General features: G+C 40.0%; 1 protein-coding gene across 3 annotated transcripts in view; it reads left to right on the forward strand.

Annotated features, from left to right (window-relative positions):
* Window positions 1-583: 583 nt before the first annotated feature.
* The window catches only part of cert (ceramide transfer protein), a 97619-nt gene continuing 73463 nt past the window's right edge, over window positions 584-24739 (forward strand). For 2 of the 3 annotated variants that reach the window (XM_070088739.1, XM_053780541.2), the window contains exons 1-4: window positions 592-974; window positions 8639-8788; window positions 15902-16018; window positions 16300-16399. In XM_070088739.1, coding sequence (XP_069944840.1) covers window positions 873-974; window positions 8639-8788; window positions 15902-16018; window positions 16300-16399 — 469 coding nt within the window. In that variant the 5' untranslated portion in view covers window positions 592-872. Of the gene's footprint in view, window positions 975-8638; window positions 8789-15901; window positions 16019-16299; window positions 16400-24739 lie in introns of all 3 variants that reach the window. The other variant, XM_053780542.2, reaches the window with a different exon arrangement.

Genomic DNA, 24739 nt, shown 5'->3' on the forward strand with positions numbered 1-24739 from the left:
CCATCCTGTGGGCGGTAGTCAAAAGATTACAGAGGTACATAATTGGTCCAGGGACTGGACTCCAAAGTTTTGACAGCTGGGGGACAAAACTGAGAACCACAATGGAAATAAGACAGACAGTCCTCGATGACACACTGACTTTCCTGGGTGGCTAACCCTCCGGGGTTAAAAATCCTAACGAAATCTTATCTTAAACTCCAGATTTACTGGAAATATTCTTTATTTGTAGAAGGTATCTGCACACTGTAGTGTAGATGATGATATTAAAAATTGAAAAAAAAAAAAATCACTGAGCTACTTGGTACTCAAAATTGGTGCCATGACGACTAAAGTCTCACTAACGAAGTTATTCTGAAGGAAGTATTTCCTCACTATCATTGTGCCACACCGCATTTATTATCAGTTAAAAATTTTTCCTTGTTATTTGTTCTTTTGTCAGTAATCATCTTCCAAAATGATTATTTGGTGTCGCTGTCTTTCAATCAACACTTCTTCTCTAAACAAGGCAAGGAACAAAATTATTATCATTATTCTAACTTGATAATAAATAATTGCTAGTTTACACAGAAACTTTTTTTTTATTTTACGTATGTTGTCTTTTGTAATTCTGTCAGTATAAGTACAATGTGTCGTTGTCATTCTGGGGGATCTAAGAGACAGTAGTGGTATTAGATACAGCAGTTGCTGCATTTGATTAGATTCTATTAACTTGGTTGATGCTTTTCTGTTACCACTATTTTTGTGGGGACGGAATTTGTTTGGTTACTATCAGACAGGTGTAACACAAACAAGGCGGATTATACTCATGACACACCAGTGCCAGTGGAGTCGGAGCATTTAGGCATCTGTGTGACGGCGTAAGAAGCAGCAAGATGTCTGAGGACTACGGCAGTGTGACGCTGAGTGATGAAGACAGTGAGGAAGATGCCCAATACCACCACTACGCCTATGGTAGACAGCCTACAGAACTACAGGTGACAGTAGCCCCTCTTATCTCCTAACTACATTAATATGACACGAATACTTCATAACTGCAATCATGCACTTCTCACATTAAATCATAATTCATCGCTGTAGGTTTATATAACCATATGCCTCTTGTAAACAATTTAGAAATTTTAAACAGCAGTTTTTTAAAATTGTTCCATTAACCTAAATAAAAGTTACCTATTTGTTTGCTCTTTATTTTAAACTGTTCACGCTACTACTGTTGCTACCATTTTGATTAGAAAAACCCTCTAAGGAACTTAGTATGTATATGCATACTAAATAGAAAATACTAAAAAAGTTTCACTGTGTTAAATAGATGTGATTGGGTGGGTGTGCTGGGTGAGGTGAACCTGCCTAACATGGGCCAATAGGCATACTGCAAAGCTCCACTGTTCTTGTGTGTACAGAACAGGATATTCTGTATGTAGGAAATTCATAAGACGGAAATTAGGGACTAGCCACTTATCAAGGCTGGGAGACTGATCACCTCAAAATTACCTCTCCACTTCTGTCTGCAGTGTCATAATTACCTGTGTTTGACTGAGGAGTCTAGTGCACAGGCAAAATGTTTTAACAAAGATGCTTAAGTGTTGCATGTATGTCTTTATAATGTAAGACATTTTTAATGGATGTTGACCCCCAGCAAAGGAGCAGATAAGATAGCAAAATGGTTATTAAAAAATGTGAAGAACCGGGTTATCCACTCTCAGAATGTTTTGAAATTTTACTACAAGAAGGTAAACTGGCAAAGCAATGGAAGTGGCACACATTGTCCAATATCTAAGAAAGGTAACAGGGAAGACCCCTTAAATTACAGGCCAGTTTTGCTGACATTTGTAAAAATATTGGAAAAAAGTAATTAAAGTGGATAAAACTCTTGGAAAGGAATAACCTACAAACAAATTTAATTTTAAATTATCACAACTGTATGTCTATGGTAATCATGTGCTCAGTGTAAATGTACGAATTTAAAGCAGCATTCTGTAAGAACACCTGTTTATTTAACACAAATAAAGCTTGCTTTCTTTCCATTGCAACACAGGCAAGTTCTTTGAGAACTACAAACAAGATATATAATTTTTTTTTTTTATATTTTATTTAAAAGGACACAGTACAAGATATAAATAAATAAAAGAACACAATTATTAACCGTTTGAAAATACAATGACCTACCATTAACCCCATAGAATACCACAAGTGTTACATTCATATTGTATTAAAGAATATACCATCACCGAACAATGAAACGAACAGGATAACACCTGCTCAGAAAAAACATCAACAAATTCTAAACCTACAAATCATGCCTATTATACAGTACAGTAAAACCTCCTTGCACAAAGTACACAGATGATATGATGCAGCATACGAAGGATAAAATTATACATTACAATAATTAAACAAAGGCTAACCTAACCCTACAATAAAATTGCAAAGACATACCACATTAATACTTCCCGCAAATAGCAGGAATCTCTTAACATAATAAAGAGCGAGAGAGCTCCAGCACCGAACAAAAAAAAATTAGCAAAAACCAAAAACTCAAAAATTTTATGTCTGTGTCCACATAAATCCCCCACAACTCTGTACAATTAGACCCCTTGCACAAAGTGCACATTAAATATTATTTAACATACAAAATTAAAATTATACAGAACATTAATTTTAACATTATGCAAACCTAAGCCTACAATAAACATTACATTGATACATCTCACAATGAAACTCCTCACATAAACACTGGGCAGGAAACACCCTCAAGTAAAAGACATAACATTATATACGCAAGTACAACCCATACAACTAACAAAATCCTAACATAAGGTATCAAAACTGTCTAGTTACAGGACATAAAAAACCTTATCTCCCTATTTGAAACACTAGTACATCATTGCTGATTTTTTTTTTTTTTTTATATATAAACGGTCTAAAAGATAATATATAAACAAATAATTAGCATATAATTATAATTCTCATTGTCTAAAGACTCGCCGCACTTCGTGCCGGCACATACTACCCCCCCCCCTTTTCCCTATTATCAATGTTATTATACTGAGCATTATCATGGGAATAAAAATTCCTCATGCACATACAGTAGTCATAATTAAAAATATTGACATACAAGTTCGTACATGTTCCATCCTTGTTTTTTCCCCAATAACACCATTGAAAAAAACCAGTTTACAATCTCATAGAAACCCCATTAAGGGCATCACACAATAAAATTGCCCACTCCTAACCTAATACCTCACTATCCATTATAATTCATATATCATTACATAACATGATTAGGTACATAGAAAAAGGTGTCATTATATGTGATTATAAAATTGACTAAACCAAAGATCATGATTTCATATATAAAACATAGCAGAAAATTTTTCCCACAAAGCAACTGTGCAGGGTGACAGCACTTCACAAACATAAGTTATACAACGATCAAGTTAACTTGTGTGCTTATCTTAACATCATTCTGCTCTAAACCCGAGATCCCAAGGTTTAGTCATCATGATTTTTAAGGTTATCCTGTATGCAGTGAACATAACCATAGATTCCAAATCCTCATTCATCACCCTTCCACTCTATTCATAACCCTCCCACCATCCACACTACAAAGAAGCCTAAACCAACCCACCCTCATGCATCCCCCGGTAGGAGACCAACCCTTTGCCCGCCCCCTGGGTTCATGAGGAGAAGGCCCCCCACAGTGAGATTCCGGTAACCCTCCGAAAAGCTAACTACCCACCTCCCACCATAGACTTGCCTATTCCTACACATAGTTCTATAAAATCTCGCTGCTAACGCTTTTATCCTCAACTCTCCCCTAACCTCCCTCATCCCCCAAGATACATGTAAATAATCCGTCATAACATACATTAAGGCTCTACCCACATCACCCGGCACCCCAGTTACATCCAACATTAAGGCCCGTAGGAATGGCCATTGCCCCCCCCCCAAAAATCTGATAACTCTCACCATCCATAACCTCACCCCCTCCAAAGAGGGACAAAAATATACCGCATGAAAGGCCGTTTCGATGTCCCCACAATGCAAGCATGAGTCCTCTCTCACAAGACCCATTTTATATAACACATCCCTAGAGGCCAATATTCCCATCAGAAAACGATATACTAACTCTCGTACCCTCGCTGGTATTCTAAGCAACCCAAACTTCCTCCATATGCTTATCCAGTCATATGTTGGATATACAGCAAGTCCCTGTAAGACACCCTTGCCTACCACAGCACCCACCATTCGTTTGACCTTTAACGTGGACACCTGTTTAACATGTAATAAAACCCTCAACATATCCTCACAATACCTCAAATCCCTTCCACACCACCATCTTCGTGCATCCTCCATTACCCTACCTACCCTGACTCCTCTATTCCCCCCAGTCCGAATATATCTTTGTTTAATATATAAAGCCATTACTCTATGACCCAATGACATCAGGCCAAGACCCCCACGTCTCCCCTCCGTCATCACCACGTCCTTGCTCAACCATGCCCTCCCAAACCCCCACACATACCTTAGAACCTTCCTCTGGATTTCTGCAATATCCTCTGCTCTTAAAGGGAACACCTCAGCCACTCCCCACACCTTACTGTAAACCAGAGAGTTGACCACTAAAACTCTCTGCTGTAATGTTACATCCCTAGCCCTTAAGCCTCCTAGCCTACCCAAAACCCTGCTCGTAACTAATTCCGAATTTATCTTCCTACTTTCCTGCACTTCCGCCATGTACCATATTCCACAAACCTTAATTCTGTCCACTACTGACCATCCCAACCCCTCCCCCAAGCCCCCTCCCACCCAATCCCCCACCTCTAATAGTCTCGACTTCATTAAATTAACTCTCATACCCGTGGCGTCCCCAAAAATCTGAATGATTCCACCAACTTTCCTTAGATCTTCCTCATGCCTTACCAGCACGGTAGTATCATCTACGTACCCCACAATCCCCCCCCTCCCACCCCCCCTAATCCCATGTTCAATCATCACCTCATCCACCAGCCCATAAAATGGATTCTGTACGCAGGCAAACAATAACTGAGAGAGTGGACAGCCCTGCCTCAAACCTCTCTCCATCAGTACTGGGTCCCCCAACTTACCATTAACCTGTACCCTAATAACTGCTCCCTCATACAAGGTTTGCACCCATCTCACCACCTTCTCCCCCAAACCCAGCTGTTCCAAACAAACTTTTAAGAAATCCCTATTCACACAATCATACGCATTAGCCCAATCTAATCCAAGTATTCCCCCTCCGGTGCAGTCCTCAATAAAATCCCTTATTTGACTATGCCCGTCCCTCATACTTCTTCCCGGAATGCCAAACTGTCCCCCATGTACCACTGATCCTAGAACCTTCTTCAGTCTATTGCCCAGAATTTTAGCATAAATTTTATAATCTGCACACATTAAGGATATTGCTCTATAATCATTCAATACTTTCCCATCCTTCTTCTTCGGCACCAACACAACGATCCCTGTTTTCTGGGTCTTCCCCATCCTCCCACTGCTCCACATATGATTCAAGACTTCCACTAACCCATACCTAATGCATTCCCAATAAACTCTATAAAAATCATTCGGTATTCCATCAATGCCCGGCGTCTTACCCTGACTCATCCCGTAAACCGCCTCCCCCACCTCCTCCTCACTAATACTACCCTCCAGCATTTCCTGTTCCTCTTGTCCCAATACAATAGTATTCTGCATAACCCCAAATACCTCCTCACTGACAACTTCCTTGTTCCTCCTCCATTTCTCCCTAAACCAATAATCAGCATAACCACTAATATCATCTGTATCAGTAAGACCTTGACCCACCACATAACCCCCCCCCCCCCCATCAGCGACCACTAGATGCGCTATGGTAGTCACCATCTGCCTTTCCCTAAATTTTCTTAGGACATAACCTGATGGTCGATCACCCTTTAACACCTCCTCTAATCCTGCCCTAACTCTAATCGCGTTAAACCTTTCATTATGTAATCCTTCAATCCTACTCCTTAAGCCATCCACCTCACCTCGCACATCTTCCCTTCCCCCCCCGTCATAAACAGCATTCAGCTGTCCCTCCAGGTAGTTTTGCAAACCATATCTCCACCTTGCCTGTTCCTTTCCACGTATCCTAAAAAACTCTGCTATTGCTGTCTTTGCTCGCATCTCCCACCAGTCAAGCAAATCCATCCCACCATCCCTACCCTCCCAGCAATGTCTCCACCATTCCTCAAAGGATGAGCCTTCATCCCCCTCCTGCAGAAGCCTCACATTCAATTTCCAATACCCAGCATATATGCGAACTATACCATCCACCCGCAGATCAGCTATCACCGCCCTATGATCCGAAAAACCGACATCAAAAGCCCTCACTCTCTCCACACCAATCCCCTGCATCACATATATCCTATCTAACCTCGCCCCATAATTCCCACGAATAAACGTGTGCTCCACCCCATACTCCCCCCTGCCCACCACATCTACAACACCTACATCCCTCAACACATCCCGTAGTGCACCCAAAACACATCCTGCCCCCCTCGGCGTCACATCCCCATACCTAATCACACAGTTCCAATCACCTCCAAGTACAGTTATGGAAGGTAAACCCCGCAAATAATACATCAAAACATCACGTACAAAATCAACTTTAACTCTAACATTGTTACATGCTGGCATATATACACCAATGAAACATACTCTCCTCACCCCCCAGTGCCCATCTACCCTTACAACCCTCCCCCCTCCCCCCTCCCAACCCATGACACGCAATGGGCTGGTCTCCTTTACAGCTACTGCTACCCCTCCTTTTAATTGCAAAGCATTACTGACAAACATTTTATAACCCCTCAAACTCAATTCACTCCCTAACCTATGGTTATGCTCCTGCAAAAAACATACATCCACATCAAACCTTCGTAAAAACCACTCTAACCAAACCCTTTTTACCTCAGATTTAAGCCCATTGACATTTATTGTGACACACTTGAATTTGCTAGAAGAGGGGCTTACCCCTATGCCGCTGTATCTTACTCACTTCACCTTTCTCAGTACCTGTACCATTTTTATCCTTTTTTCTAACCTGGCCTCCAGCCCCTCCTTGCCCCCCCCCACTGATCTTCCCCGGTACACCCCCTCCCCTGCCTACCTTTTCCCCTACAACTACCCATGACTTCTTCCCGGGTCTCTGCCCAGGTGTTAAAACCTCATCGAGGTCAAAAGCACCCGCAGTCCTTTTTCGTGAGCTCTCACTCACACACAAATCTACTTCCTGCACATCCTCCTGATGGACTTCCACCACCACTTCCATGTCCTCTCTGGCATTCCTCGAACCCTTCACCTGTTCCTGCTGCTCAACCATCAGCTGTATCTCACTTGACTTCTCAGGACCATCCTCCCCGGCCACCGTCTCGTCGAAGAACTCCTTCAGCACCGCATCCAGCAACTTCTCCTGGGTAGACTCTTCCACGTCCACCCGTCCCTCAGGCGATGGGGGCCCCTCCCCTGTCACCTCTGGGATGGTAACACAGGTACCGACCGTCGATACTTCCCGTTCTACCTCTTCACTCCATCGACCACTCGTCACTGGTTCCACCTCTCCCAACTCAGGCATCAACTCACATGGTCTCTGCTCCACTGCCAACGTACCAGGAGCCCTGGTAGGCTGCCTTCTAGGACAGTGAGCTGCCATATGATCATATGAGCCACAAAGTCGACAGGTCTTTCTCTGGCCGGCATAGTGTACAAAAACCTGCGTCCTGGACTCCACCAACATGACGTAGGATGGTATAGGCCTAGCCAACGTCATTTTGAGGGTATAAGAGCCCTCAGGTCGTCCCTTATATGGCCCTTCTGTCCATACTCCCATCGTTGCCGAATGGACTTTACCGTAGTTGTTGAATACCTCCTGTATACTATACGCCGTCGCCTCGAAAGGGACATTCCTGACCTTCACCCACGTATAGTACCTGGATACGTCATGCATAACGACGTCCACTGCCGAGTTCACCGTCACCTTCCTCTCCTGATACTCTTCAACAAGTCTGTCGTAGACGCCGGTACGATTCAGTTTTAGGAATACTCTGGTCATCCCATTCAAGGCAACACCATATACTTCCTCGTTGGGGACACCATAGGCGTCCCTGATGATAGCAGGTAGCAATGTATGCATCGTTGCTCCAGTAAGCGTGCCACGTACCAGCTGTATACAAACAGTGTTAATCCGTTGTCCCACTCGGTACGCCATTTTGTCTTCTAGTTGCTATAGGTCACCACCAGAGGGCAGGTGTAGCTACTAGGCGTGCGTCCTCTCTCCCCGGAGGTCGAGAGACGAATGAAGATATATAATTAGTATGTATGCAAGTGTGACTTTTTCTAATGCACAGAGCACTGAATGACCTTTTGTCCCCATCTCTCTTTGCCCATCAGAAAAGTGCCATCAGTATTTAACAGCATTCTTTTATTCCATTCCCAGTTTCAACTTTTATTCTGTATCTGTACTAGCTAGATTACCTTAATTGCTCTCTCAAAATATTACTTAATTGGGAATTGCATCATGCATTTTACTAATGTGCATTAATATACAATAGTAAAATGATATGTAGTTATGTTGTTACCTTTTTTAAAATTTTGTTTACAGGGTACAGTGTCAAAATGGACCAACTATATTCATGGATGGCAGAACAGATATATGGTGCTAAAAGATGGCACCATGAGCTACTACAGGAATCCAGATGAAACAGCGTTTGGTTGTCGAGGTTCCATAAGTGTTCAGAAAGCTCATGTAAAGGTAAGCATCATTTTAGTTCGAAAACTGTTGACATAGGAATACAGTATATGAGTTTATTTTGTTGCGTATATAGGAAGTGGCAAAATTCTGTATTTGCTTAGTTAATAATCAAAGAAGCTTGGTCATCGACAGTGGTGACAGTAGAAAGAACTTCTGTAATGTATAAATAATGTAATTTATTGCAGTGGAAATACTGCACTAGAAATCTTCCCTCGTAAGTCATGTGTGTCGCAAAACTGTGGTGTTTGGATGTATGTAGGTATAATTTATTGCATTAGAGATGAAACACTTGAATTCTTTCCTTGTAAGCCATGTTGCAAAAGAGAGCAAGGAGTTGGTAACCCCTTCTGTATTTAATTATTAAAATGCTGATGAAGAAAATTTTGAAACAGGTGTTTGGATGTGCATATGTTTAGCACAGATAAGAAAGACTTGTTAATATTATGAATGAAAAAAATGGTGCTCTAGCATTAAGTGAAGCAAAGCTAAAAGGGGTGTATCTGAAGGCAGGAGGGGTAGAGGATATCCCAGGAATGGTTGGAGAGAAAGAGTAAAAGAGACTGAATTTTAGGTGCTTGAGCATCCAGCAGTGCTAAATTGGAGTGAATGGAGACAAGTAGTTTTTAGTGGATGTGCTGTTGGAGTGTGAGGAAGATGATCTTCTTGAAGGGATTTACAGAAACAGCTAACTGACTTGAGTCCTGAAGGTGGGAAGGGCAGTGTCTGCACTCTGAAGGAAGGATGGTAATGTTGCAATTGGATGGTAATCTGCACTCTGATGACAGCACACTTCTGGAAAGACAGCGAATGAATAAATGTTGGTGAATGTATTTTCCTGTTTGGGACACCTTTCTGTGATTGTAAATAGCTATTGAGGTAAAATAAAATTTTTTAATACAATATATGTAATGTATAAATAATGTAATGTAGTAAATAGTGTACAGGTAATGTAGTATGAGTGAGAAGAGTTGGGTTTGAGAAGGATCTGCCTAATATGGGCCAGTAGGCTTTCTGCAGCACTTGTCTATCTAATGTGCTCATGTTTAAATGGGTGATTTTGTCACAGGTCTGGAAAATATTACAGTATGGCAATTTTTTTATTTATTTCATTATATAATTTCATTTCAATTTGAGTAACCTAAAATCTGAAGTGGCTGTAGTTTTATAACAAGTGAAGTATTGCACTTGAGTAAAGATGTAATATGTGCTTTACATGATTAGCAGTATAGTATGTATATAATACTGATGCGATTTATTTCTCTTGTGCCCTATGTAAATGGTATTAAATTAATGTTACACACACATATAGACATTTGACTGGTATTTCTCACATGACAAGTAGAACTTAGAAACATGTGACCCTGACTGAGCTCATGCAGTTACCATGTCTTCATTATTTATAATTAGTCCTGATGCTGGACTCATATTGTGTATTGCTGTAATGTTATGGCACAAATAATGGGAGTATTGGATGATTGAAGTTTGTTGTTTTTTACTTGTAAATAAAAAGAATAAACCTTTTAAAACATAAACTGATGGAAGAGTTGCCAGTTGTTTGCTGTTTTGGCTTGAATAGATGATGTAAGCAATTGAACTCTATATCTCTGAGTGAATAGTTGATTTTAGTAACAAGTTTATACCTTCTTTATTGCAATTTCAGTGTTCACTATATTTTGTAGTACAGGTGTGAATACCAGGTATATTCCCTAGTGTGTTTGAGTGAAATCTAATAATTTTTTTCATAGTGATACTTTTCATGTTATTTTTCATGGACACATCTGTGACCTGGAGGTGAGAAGGTAGACAGTTGCTTTATTCTATTAACTAACATTTCTTTATTAATTGGCAGTATTCTTGAATTTTAAAAATATTAGTACAATACCATATTAGTATCTTCATTCCTCAGTGTATAAATTTGCAATATCCCCATGTTACAGCACATGTCCATAATCATGCCCTTGCATAACTCCTGTACATGAATATATTCCAGATTCCTATTCTTTAGTTTCAGTTTCCAGTTAAAGTACAACTTTTTCATTGAATACACGACATAATCGAATAAGGCGCAACACTTACCAGAAATTAGGATCTTGTTTACGAGCAAGTTCTCTCTAATGTGTCACCATCTTGTACCATTAGTATTTAAGATGCAACACTCTTTATATGTTTAACATCTGCAGTGATTGTAACCATAAAAATACTCGTCTACTATAGGCAGTGTTTTACCTCTTCATGTAAACTTGTTTTTGTGGCAAAGTACTGTAAGTAAGTTTATTCAGGTACAGTTACATTGGTTACCGTACATAGGAGCATATGTGTAGAGAACCTAGGATAACCCAAAAAAGTCAGACAGGGTGGCTTATTTCCATTGGGGTCGTTGTGATAATTATTGTTTAGATTTAAAAGTTATAAAGCAGGTAAGTATCTTAACTATATAAAAGGAGTTGCAGTTGCCACTAGTGTTATACAGTACTGCTGTATATACAAAATTATCAAGTTTATCATTGAAAATGCTAACATTCTTTTGAAATACACCTTTTAATATTAACCCTTTGAGGGTCGACAGGCCCTCTCCGAAACTCGTTCTCAGGGTCGGCCAAATTTAAAAAAAAAAAAAATTATTTTCTCTTATGAAAAGATAGAGAATCTTTTCCCGATCATAAGGACACCAAAAGTTTGAAATTTGATGGAAAACTTACGGAATTATGCTCTCGCAAAGTTAGCGGTCTCGGCGATGTTTACGCATCGGCGATTTTGCCCACTTTGAGCCCCATTTTCGGCCAACTCCACTGTACTAGTCGACAAAAAACATGAATATTTCGCTAGAACTCCATTTTTTCTATCGAATGGGTGCAAGAAACCACCCATTTATGAAATTCAACTATCCAGTACAGTGGTCAGAATTTAGCAATTTTTTCCAATTTCCCACAAATTTCAAAAGATGCCAATTTCCGAATAGGGTCCAGAAAGAACAAGAAAGACATTCCTGGCACTAAAATGACATTTCCTCTGGTCATTAGTCACGTCTCAAGGCCCCTCTTATATTCTTTTGCTTTCCACTTTGAATTTTTATTCTCACAAAAAAATAAGATTTACTGTTATGCAGACTACTGCATTAGGGTAAGAAATGGTATAAATATTGTTGGTGCACTTGTGAAAGACTATTAGACTCACCAGTTGACGTGTATTGCACACTTGGCACGATTTGTTTACTTTTGAAATTTGGTAAAAATCGAACATTTCTGCTACTTTGAGCTCAATTTCAAGGTATCTTTCATTGTAAAACCAGTCAAAATCATCTCAATTTCTGTAATGTCTTCCATTCTATAAAATGAGACCAAGAAAACTAGAATACAACAATAAATACCATACGAAAATACACTGCAAAGTCGCTGTTTTATTCCAAAACAAATGGTCAAAGTTTTTTTTTTCTCATTATGCACTGTGTGCTGCAGGATTTTTTTTAGACTGTGCACACTGACCACATAGATCCATTCTTTCACATGAAGGCCTACCAGCTTTCTCCCACTAGATTTGAGGGCGCTAGAATTTAGGCGTACTAGTACGTCAAAAACCCTGGGTCGTAAGCCGTACTAGTACGTCCGAAACCCTCAAAGGGTTAATGAATATCTAATAAAAATTATACCCGATATTTGTATGTTTCCAATTGTTTACATGTTTGCTATTTTTACTTTACACTTTGAGCAGTATAATGGCTGCCCAAAAACCCTATTCTTCACCTCTTATGAGTGATACAGAGAATTTTCTTTTTAAGTATGTACAGTTTTATAAAGTGAGGAGTGATAAATGTGTGTATGGTATTAACTATAACGGGATGGGATGAATTATGTTCCACACAACTTCATTTAACCAGAAATCTCAAGAACCAGATCATTTTATAAATAATGTGGTGCAATTTTATTAATATTAATTTTGTAAATTTTTTTATTAGGTTCTTTTTATCATATACATTGTACACTATTGAGGAATAAACACAAGTCATGCCATGAGATACAGTATATATAAAAATATTTATTGTAATATAAAAATACCCTATGCCTTTTGTTGTTCAGTAAAGTAAATGCTATTTCCCTATCCATTACAGTCTTACCTAATTTTTTTTAACTAGGTTACCTTTATCTGACACATAAGCAAGTTGTCTAACCTCTGTCAGGTGCCTTCAAATAATGTTGTGTTGGCATTTTTTGAAGTTAGTGAAATGTGTGGGAAGCCCCGCAATAGAAATGTGGGTACACTCTTTTTCATTTCAGTTCTCTATACTCCCTCCCCCTACCCTATATAGTAGGGCCCCACTTTTATGGCAGGTTAGGTTCCAGGCTACTGGCGGAAAGCGGACATCGCCCGAGAGCAGAATGCCATTTTTCCACTTATAAATACATATTGATGGGATAAAGATAGAAATGTTAAAAGCAGGTGGGGATATAGTTTTGGAGTGGTTGGTGCAATTATTTAATAAATGTATGGAAGAGGGTAAGGTACCTAGGGATTGGCAGAGAGCATGCATAGTTCCTTTGTATAAAGGCAAAGGGGATAAAAGAGAGTGCAAAAATTATAGGGGGATAAGTCTGTTGAGTGTACCTGGTAAAGTGTATGGTAGAGTTATAATTGAAAGAATTAAGAGTAAGACGGAGAATAGGATAGCAGATGAACAAGGAGGCTTTAGGAAAGGTAGGGGGTGTGTGGACCAGGTGTTTACAGTGAAACATAAAAGTGAACAGTATTTAGATAAGGCTAAAGAGGTCTTTGTGGCATTTATGGATTTGGAAAAGGCGTATGACAGGGTGGATAGGGGGGCAATGTGGCAGATGTTGCAAGTGTATGGTGTAGGAGGTAGGTTACTGAAAGCAGTGAAGAGTTTTTACGAGGATAGTGAGGCTCAAGTTAGAGTATGTAGGAAAGAGGGAAATTTTTTCCCAGTAAAAGTAGGCCTTAGACAAGGATGTGTGATGTCACCGTGGTTGTTTAATATATTTATAGATGGGGTTGTAAGAGAAGTAAATGCGAGGGTCTTGGCAAGAGGCGTGGAGTTAAAAGATAAAGAATCACACACAAAGTGGGAGTTGTCACAGCTGCTCTTTGCTGATGACACTGTGCTCTTGGGAGATTCTGAAGAGAAGTTGCAGAGATTGGTGGATGAATTTGGTAGGGTGTGCAAAAGAAGAAAATTAAAGGTGAATACAGGAAAGAGTAAGGTTATGAGGATAACAAAAAGATTAGGTGATGAAAGATTGAATATCAGATTGGAGGGAGAGAGTATGGAGGAGGTGAACGTATTCAGATATTTGGGAGTGGACGTGTCAGCGGATGGGTCTATGAAAGATGAGGTGAATCATAGAATTGATGAGGGAAAAAGAGTGAGTGGTGCACTTAGGAGTCTGTGGAGACAAAGAACTTTGTCCTTGGAGGCAAAGAGGGGAATGTATGAGAGTATAGTTTTACCAACGCTCTTATATGGGTGTGAAGCGTGGGTGATGAATGTTGCAGCGAGGAGAAGGCTGGAGGCAGTGGAGATGTCATGTCTGAGGGCAATGTGTGGTGTGAATATAATGCAGAGAATTCGTAGTTTGGAAGTTAGGAGGAGGTGCGGGATTACCAAAACTGTTGTCCAGAGGGCTGAGGAAGGGTTGTTGAGGTGGTTCGGACATGTAGAGAGAATGGAGCGAAACAGAATAACTTCAAGAGTGTATCAGTCTGTAGTGGAAGGAAGGCGGGGTAGGGGTCGGCCTAGGAAGGGTTGGAGGGAGGGGGTAAAGGAGGTTTTGTGTGCGAGGGGCTTGGACTTCCAGCAGGCATGCGTGAGCGTGTTTGATAGGAGTGAATGGAGACAAATGGTTTTTAATACTTGACGTGCTGTTGGAGTGTGAGCAAAGTAACATTTATGAAGGGATTCAGGGAAACCGGCAGGCCGGACTTGAGTCCTGGAGATGGGAAGTACAGTGCCTGCACTCTGAAGGAGGGGTGTTAATGTTGCAGTTTAAAAACTGTAGTGTAAAGCACCCTTCTGGCAAGACAGTGATGGAGTGAATGATGGTGAAAGTTTTTCTTTTTCGGGCCACCCTGCCTTGGTGGGAATCGGCCGGTGTGATAATAAAAAAAAAAAAAAAATACATATAAATGCCAGATTACAGGTTTACACTAACATATATTAAGATAACAATAGAACTAGGCATTAAAAACAATAAAAAGTAAAATATACACACAGTACACTCATTACTTACATTAAAATATTTGTAGTCTTAACCCTTAAACTGTCCAAACGTAGATCTACGTTCATGTGCGTAGCACTCCGACCATAGATCTATGTTCGATCTTACATGCTTTCTTGTGTAAAAAATATGTAGATCTACGTTCGGAGTGCTACGTACATGAACGTAAATCTGCGTTTGGACAGTTTAAGGGTTAATGTAGGGTGAGAGGTGAGTAGTATTTATTGTAAGAAGTCAGGTGTGGGAGGTAAGGCAGCCAGCCAGGCCAGACCACCCCCACACACACGTAATATATGTACTATGACATTTAAAGCGCCCCGGAGCAATAAAATCATATACAGTATGCTCATTATTTTAAAATATTTGTAGTCTTAATGTTTTATGCGCCTCAGTGATTATTATTGTGTATTATTATCATTAATATGGCATCCTCAAGACTAATAAGACATTCTTAGTGATTTTAATGTGTATCTGCATGCCAGCACAGTGTGTAAGTTTATTTAGGTACAGGTACACACAAGTATAATTATCAGAATACATGAAATAACTTTAAAATACTTGAAATTTTTAAAGTTTCCAGACATAATGGAGAGACGCAGTGCTCACGGAGTATACAGAGAAGGTAAGCAAATGGGGTGGGGGCGTGGTGACCATATTAGAAAGACAGGTGGGGGGGGAGCCATATTGCGAGTTTTGGTCATAATTTGAAATGTCTGTATTAGCAGAACGTCGTAAGGTGAAACGCCATGAAGCAGGGCCCTACTGTATGTTATAAGTCTCTGCTCAGAATTTTGCAAATGCATTAATTGATCACTTGTCTTGCAAAAATATTTATGTATTTGTTCAGCACAAGAACTTTCAAAAATTATTTTATTTCGACTTTCAGCCCCATGAGATAGACGAGTGCCGGTTTGATGTGTGCTTGAATGACTGTGTATGGTACTTGCGGACAAATACTGAAGAAGAGAAGCATCAGTGGGTAGATGCGGTTGAACAGCACAAGGTAGGGAGACCTCTTCCTTTATGAAGATGAAATACAGTATATTATATCCATTGCACTTAATTTGGAAGTTGTTGTAAAATAGTCCATATGACCATAATATATCATTTTAGAGTACATGATTTTGGTAAATTGATGTAAGGCAGAAATTATAAGCATATACAGTAACTTCCACTCTTGCTGAAAGCTCTTTACTTTTCAAACACATTTTAATATGTAGTTGCACATCAGAGGTCTAAATGAATATATACACAGGCATGTATAAATCAACTGTTTTCTTTTAGTACTTGGAGAGTGAGGGTCTTCGGCGGCATGGAAGCACCATTTCACTTACATCCAACACGTTCTCTACTACATCTGGCTCTTCACTTAAGAAATCAAAAGGTTAGGTGTTTAAAGCCTTACATTTTAGCTTTGTATCTTCCTATCATCAGATGTTCTGTACTTTATGGGGGTATTATAAATAATTTTTTTTTTTAATATGCCGGCCATCTTCTACTGAGAATTTTTACATTTAGTAGTTTTTACAGAGAAGGGGTTACTATCACTTTGCTCCTGGCAATTTAGTCACCTCTTTCAACATGCATGGCTTATGGAGAAAGGATACTTCTCAATTTATCCATAGAGGGATAACATTAACCCTTTGAGGGTGGGTCCTGTTGTACTACGGCTTTCAAGCCAAGGTCTGTCCTGTAGCATATGCTATGAGCTCTACTCACTCAGATAAGCTGTGAGCAGTAAATATGGGTCTAGATATGAGAGAATGGATCTTTGCAGTAAGTGTGCACCATATAAAAACAAAGTCCTGCACCATGCAGTACGTAACAGTAAAAAAAACTGATGGTGTTTTTGGATTAAAACAGCAACTTTGTGGTGTATTTTTGTATGGTTGTATTCTCATTTCTTTGGTCTCATTTGATAGAATGGAAAATACGTCACAGAAGTACACATGATTTTGATTGGTTTCAGGACTGAAAGTAGTTTGAAATTGAGCTCAAAGTGGCAGAATTGTTTGATTTTTGCCAATATTCCAGAGTACACAAATGAGGTCACTCGTTCAATATGCATCCAGCTGACCACTCTGATATGCATTTAGAAATTCACTGACATAATTTATACAATTATTACAATAATGCAATAGAATGCATAATGGTAAATATTAAATTTTTTTTGTATGAATAAAAATCCAAAATGGAAAGCAAGCGTAAGCGTAATATAGGAGAGGCCTGGGGACGTGACTGATGAACAGAGGAAATGTTATTTTAGTGCCAGGAATATCTGCATTGTTTATTCTGGACTCTATTTTGAAATTGGCATTTCTTGAATTTTGTGTGAAATTGGCCAAATTACCACTTTCTGATCACTTCATTGGGTAGTTTAAATAGTTGAATGGGCAGTTTCTTGTAGTCATTTGATAGAATGGAAGCCATGCTAGTGAAGTAGCTAAGAATTAGATCAACTGGAACAATGGAAATGGCCTAAAATTAGACTGAAAGTTGACGAAATCACTGATGCACAAATATCGATGACTGCAAAATTTGCTAAAGCGTAATTTCGTCAGTTTCCCATCAATTTTTTTTTTTTTTTTTTTCTCTCAACAAGTCGGCCGTCTCCCACCGAGGCAGGGTGACCCAAAAAGAAAGAAAATCCCCAAAAAGAAAATACTTTCATCATCATTCAACACTTTCACCTCACTCACACATAATCAGTTTTTGCAGAGGTGCTCAGAACACAACAGTTTAGAAGCATATACGTATAAAGATACACAACATATCCCTCCAAACTGCTAATATCCCAAAACCCTTCCTTTAGAGTGCAGGCATTGTACTTCCCATTTCCAGGACTCAAGTCCGGCTATATTAAAATAACCGGTTTCCCTGAATCCCTTCACTAAATATTACCCTGCTCACACTCCAACAGATCGTCAGGTCCCAAATACCATTCGTCTCCATTCACTCCTGTCAAACACGCTCATGCAAGCCTGCTGGAAGTCCAAACCCCTTGCCCACAAAACCTCCCTTACCCCTTCCCTCCAACCTTTTCGAGGACGACCCCTACCCCGCCTTCCTTCTCCTACAGATTTAAATGCTCTCCATGTCATTCTACTTTGATCCATTCTCTCTAAATGACCAAACCACCTCAACAACCCCTCTTCAGCCCTCTGACTAATACTTTTATTAACTCCACACCTCCTAATTTCCACACTCTGAATTTTCTGCATAATATTTACACCACACATTTGCCCTTAGACAGGACATCTCCACTGCTTCCAACCGCCTCCTCGCTGGTGCATTCACAACCCAAGCTTCACACACATACAGTGGACCCCCGCATAGCGAACTTAATCCGTGCAAGAGGGCTGGTCGTTATGCGAAATTTTCGCTATGCGAATTAATTTTCCCCATAAGAAATAATGGAAATAAAATTAATCCGTGCAAGACACCCAAAAGTATGAAAAAAAATTTTTTTTACCACAAAAAAATGTTAATTTTAGTACACACAAACTGAAAAAGGCATGCACAATTACATGACACTTACTTTTATTGAAGATCTGGTGATGATTGATGGGATGGGAGGAGGGGAGAGAGAGTGTTAGTGTTTAGAAGGGGAATCCCCTTCCATTAGGACTTGAGGTAGCAAGTCCTTTTCTGGGGTTACTTCCCTTCTTCTTTTAATGCCACTAGGACCAGCTTCAGAGTCACTGGACTTCTTTCGCACAACATATCTGTCCATAGTGGCCTGTACCTCTCGTTCCTTTATGATTTGTCTAAAGTGGTTCACAACAGTGTCATTGTAACAGTCACCAGCACGGCTTGCAATAGCTGTGTGAGGGTGATTTTCATCAAAAAAGGTTTGCACTTCAAGCCATTTTGCACACATTTCCTTAATCTTTGAAGTAGGCAATTCCTTCAATTTCTCTCTCCCCTCCTTTGAACCAGTTTCCCCAGGTCTGGCCTCTTGCTCTTGAAGTTGATCTATCAGCTCATCAGTGGTTAGTTCTTCATTGTCCTCCTCCACCAACTCTTCCACATCCTCCCCACTAACCTCCAACCCCAAGGACTTCCCCAATTCCACAATTGATTCCTCAACTGGTATACTACTCCTCTCAGGGTTAGCCTCAAACCCTTCAAAATCCCTTTTGTCTACACATTCTGGCCACAGTTTCTTCCAAGCAGAGTTCAAGGTTCTCTTAGTCACTCCCTCCCAAGCCTTACCTATAAGGTTTACACAATTGAGGATATTAAAGTGATCCTTCCAAAACTCTTTTAGAGTCAATCGAGTGTCTGTGGTCACTTCAAAGCACTTTTGAAACAGAGCTTTTGTGTACAGTTTCTTGAAGTTGGAAATGACCTGCTGGTCCATGGGCTGCAGGAGAGGAGTGGTATTAGGAGGCAAAAACTTCACCTTAATGAAGCTCATGTCCCCATAAAGTCGCTCTGCCACGTCTGTAGGATGACCAGGGGCATTGTCTAACACCAGGAGGCACTTAAGGTCTAATTTCTTTTCAGTTAGGTAATCTTTCACATTGGGGGCAAATGCATGGTGTAACCAGTTATAGAAAAATTCCCTAGTGACCCATGCCTTACTGTTTGCCCTCCACAGCACACACAAATTATCCTTGAGGACATTCTTTTGCCTGAACGCTCTGGGAGTTTCAGAGTGATACACTAATAAAGGCTTAACTTTGCAATCACCACTAGCATTGGCACACATCAACAAAGTAAGCCTGTCTTTCATAGGCTTATGTCCTGGGAGTGCCTTTTCCTCCTGAGTAATGTAGGTCCTGCTTGGCATTTTCTTCCAGAACAGGCCTGTTTCATCACAATTAAACACTTGTTCAGGTTCCAGTCCTTCAGTTTCTATGTACTCCTTGAATTCATGCACATATTTTTCAGCCGCTTTGTGGTCCGAACTGGCAGCCTCACCATGCCGTATCACACTATGGATGCCACTACGCTTCTTAAATCTCTCAAACCAACCTTTGCTGGCCTTAAATTCACTCACATCATCACTAGTTGCAGGCATTTTTTTAATTAAATCGTCATGCAACTTCCTAGCCTTTTCACATATGATCGCTTGAGAGACGCTATCTCCTGCTAGCTGTTTTTCATTTATCCACACCAATAAGAGTCTCTCAACATCTTCCATCACTTGCGATCTTTGTTTCGAAAACACAGTTAAACCTTTGGCAAGAACAGCTTCCTTGATTGCCGTTTTCTTGCCCACAATAGAAGCGATGGTTGATTTTGGTTTCTTGTACAACCTGACCAGGTCGGTGATACGTACTCCACTTTCATACTTATCAATGATCTCTTTCTTCATTTCAATGGGTATTCTTACCCTTTGAGGTGTAGGGTTGGCACTAGAAGCTTTCTTGGGGCCCATGGTCACTTATTTTCCACAAACAGCACCGAAAACACTGTAATAATACGAAATATTCCGAGTGTATGCTTGAATGTTACCGCGGAGGCTGGCTGGTAAACAATGGGACGGGCGGCACATGTGAGGCTGGCTGAGGGCGCACATTGGACGCGTCTCGGACGAAGGTCGCTGAGCGGGTTTTTGTCCACTATGCGGGGCAAAATTTTAGCGAACAAAGCGTTCGCTATGCGGATTGTTCGCTATGCAAGGCGTTCGCTATGCGGGGGTCCACTGTATAAGAGTGTTGGTACTACTATACTTTCATACATTCCATTCTTTGCCTTCATAGATAACGTTTTTTGTCTCCACATATACCTCAACGCACCACTCGCCTTTTTTCCTTCATCAATTCTATGATTAACCTCATCCTTCATAAATCCGTCCGCCGACACGTCAACTCCCAAGTATCTGAAAACATTCACTTCTTTCATACTCCTCCTCCCCAATTTGATATCCAATTTTTCTTTATCTAAATCATTTGATACCCTCATCACCTTACTCTTTTCTATGTTCACTTTCAACTTTCTACCTTTACACACATTCCCAAACTCATCCACTAACCTTTGCAAATTTTCTTTAGAATCTCCCATAAGTACAGTATCATCAGCAAAAAGTAACTGTGTCAATTCCCATTTTGTATTTGATTCCCCATAATTTAATCCCACCCCTCTCCCGAACACCCTAGCATTTACTTCTTTTACAACCCCATCTATAAATATATTAAACAACCATGGTGACATTACACATCCCTGTCTAAGACCTACTTTTACCAGGAAGTGGTGTCCCTCTCTCTATAAAAAGAGTCTCTACTATTTCATAAGAAAAAATAATTGTTTTAATTTTCCGACCCTGAGAGCAAGTTTGAAAGCAGGGGTCCCGACCTTGAAAGGGTTAATAAGATCTTAAAGTTATACAGTTGTAGTTAATCTTGACACAGTACTGAAAAAGTAATTTAAAACTTCATTAACAGGTTATATTTATTATCTTCAGAATACTCCTCATTTTTTTTTTTTTTTTATTATCACACTGGCCGATTCCCACCAAGGCAGGGTGGCCCGAAAAGGAAAAACTTTCACCATCATTCACTCCATCACTGTCTTGCCAGAAGGGTGCTTTACACTACAGTTTTTAAACTGCAACATTAAGAACATAAGAACATAAGAATGTAGGAACACTGCAGAAGGCCTACTGGCCCATATGAGGCAGGTCCTTATCAAAACGACATCTACCTAAAGCTACCCAAGAAATAACTCCCGTACCCCATGACACCAATCAAACCCAGCCCCTCCCACTCATATATTTGTCCAGTCTCTTCTTAAAGCTACCCAAGGTCCTAGCCTCTATCACCCCACTGGGAAGACTGTTCCACGCATCCACAACTCTGTTAGAAAACCAGTACTTGCCTATGTCCTTTCTAAATCTAAATTTATCCAACTTAAATCCATTATTCCTGGTTCTTACCTGGTTCGACACCCTCAGTACTTTATTAATGTCTCCCTTGTTTATGCCCGTCATCCACTTATACACCTCAATGATATCTCCCCTCATTCTACGCCTCTCCAGAGAGTGGAGATTTAAGGCTTTAAGTCTATCTTCATACGGGAGGTTCCTTACACAGTAAATCATTTTAGTCATTCTTCTCTGTATGTTCTCTAATGAGTCTATGTCCATCCTGTAGTAAGGGGACCAAAACTGAGCAGCATAATCTAAATGAGGCCTCACTAGTGATGTATAGAGCTGTAAAATAACTTTTGGACTTCTGTTACTTATACTTCTTGAGATAAATCCAAGTAATCTGTTGGCCTTGTTGCGCACACTAAGGCACTGCTGTCTTGGCTTTAGGTTTCTGCTTACCATGACTCCCAAGTCTTTTTTACATTCTGTATGACCAAGCTCTACTTCACCTAGATTATAGCTTCGAGGGTTATTTTCATTACCAAGGGCAAGTACCTTACACTTATCCACATTAAACTTCATCTGCCATTTTTCAGACCAAGACGTTAGTTTGTTCAAATCGTCCTGGAGTTCATTGATATCCTCCTCAGAGTGAATTATACGGCCTATCTTTGTATCATCAGCAAACTTACTCATGTCACTAGTAATCCCTTCATCAAGGTCATTAATGTAAATTATGAACAGGAGAGGGCCTAAAACTGATCCTTGTGGAACGCCACTAGTGACTAATCCCCATTCAGATTTCACTCCATTAATTGTAACTCTCTGCTTTCTATTGGTAAGCCATGCCTCAATCCATGCTAGAACTTTACCTCCTATACCATGAGCTGCCACTTTTCTTAAGAGTCTCTTGTGACGTACTCTGTCGAAGGCTTTACTAAAATCCAAATAAACAATACCATATTCCTTATCACTGTCAACTGCCTCAAATGTTCTATTGAAGAATGTCAGCAAGTTTGTCAGGCAGGAACGACCTCTCGTGAATCCATGCTGAGATTCATTTATCAAGTTATGCTCTTCAAGGTGACTTCTGATAATGTCAGCTATAATTGATTCTAATAACTTGCCCACTATAGATGTCAGGCTTATTGGACAGTAATTTGAAGGAGTGGACTTATCCCCTGATTTGAATATAGGAACCACATTAGCCATCTTCCATAACTCTGGCACAACACTGATAAGGATGGACGCATTGAATACACTCGTTAATGGCTGACTAAGCTCCATCTTGCATTCCTTAAGTACCCTTGAAAACAACTCATCGGGTCCCGGGGACTTATTTTGTTTCAGTTTGTCTATCTGTTTAATAACCATGTCCCTCGTGACAGTAATATTAGTTAACTTAAATTCATCAGGAACTAAATAATTGTTAATTACTGGAATCTCATTTACATCTTCCTGTGTAAAAACTGACAGAAAGTAGTCATTAAATAAGGAACACATTTCCAGTTCATTATCCGTCAGCTGTCCATTCCCAGTTTTCAGAGGTCCTACTTTTTCCTTCACCTTCGTCCTATACACTTGAAAGAACCCCTTTGGATTAGTCTTTGATTCATTAGCAACTCTAATTTCATAGTCACGTTTAGCCTTTCTAATCGCCTTTTTTACTTCTCTTTTAAGCTGAACATATTGGTCAGTAAGGTTAACCTCTCCTCTTCTGATGCGCCTATAAATTCCCCTTTTCTCCCCTAATAGATGTTTTAGCCTCCTGTTAACCCATTTGGGATCGTTATTATTAGACCTAATTTCTCTCTGGGGAATGTATATACTCTGGGCACTGTGTACATTATTAAGAAAACAATCATAAAAGCAGATCCCTTCATATTCATAAGTATGATTATCATCAATAAAATCATTAGCTAGATAACCCCAATCAAGATTAGACAGATGTTCCCTAAGTCCATTATAATCGGCAGAACGAAAATCAGGGATTTTTACTGTATTATCATTATTCTTGCATTCCCAATTAATGCTGAAAGTGATGGATTTGTGATCACTTGCGCCAAGCTCTTCAGTGATCTCCAGATTATTTACGAGTGTTTCCTTATTTGACAAGACTAGGTCTAGCAAATTATTACCCCTGGTAGGCTCAGTTACGCTCTGTTTCAGAAAACAGTCCTGAACTGTTTCCATAAAGTCACTGGACTCTAGATTACCTGTCAAAGAATTCCAGTCAATTTGACTAAAGTTAAAGTCCCCTACTATGACTATGTTACTGTGTCCAGAAGCCCTAACAATTTCGTCCCAAAGAAGTCTCCCTCTATCGTGATCCAAGCCTGGAGGTCGGTATATTACACCTAGAATTAGTTTTTCTTAACCCTCCACGAACTCTACCCAAACAGACTCTGTTACTGCTCCATCTATTTTTATACCTGTTTTTATGCAACAATTAATATTTTCTCGAACATACAATGCAACTCCTCCCCCCTTCCCATTAGATCTATCCACATTGAACAACTTAAATCCCTGAATATTACACTCAGCAGTCATATCCCGACTCTTTAAATCATACCACGTTTCAGTTAATGCAATGATATCAAAGTTCCCAGCACATGCTACCAAACGTAGTTCATTAATTTTATTTCTTGCACTTCGACTGTTAGCATAAAACACCTTCATATGTTTTTTCTTCTCCTCATTTTTCCTAGTCATCACTTTCAGAGTGCAGGCACTGTACTTCCCATCTCCAGGACTCAAGTCCGGCCTGCCGGTTTCCCTGAACCCCTTCATAAATGTTACTTTGCTCACACTCCAACAGCACATCAAGTATTAAAAACCATTCGTCTCCATTCACTCCTATCAAACACGCTCACGTACGCCTGCTGGAAGTCCAAGCCCCTCGCACAC

The sequence above is a fragment of the Cherax quadricarinatus genome, chromosome 26 (assembly GCF_038502225.1).
Source record: "Cherax quadricarinatus isolate ZL_2023a chromosome 26, ASM3850222v1, whole genome shotgun sequence".
In the NCBI taxonomy this organism is placed as follows: Eukaryota; Metazoa; Arthropoda; class Malacostraca; order Decapoda; family Parastacidae; genus Cherax; species Cherax quadricarinatus.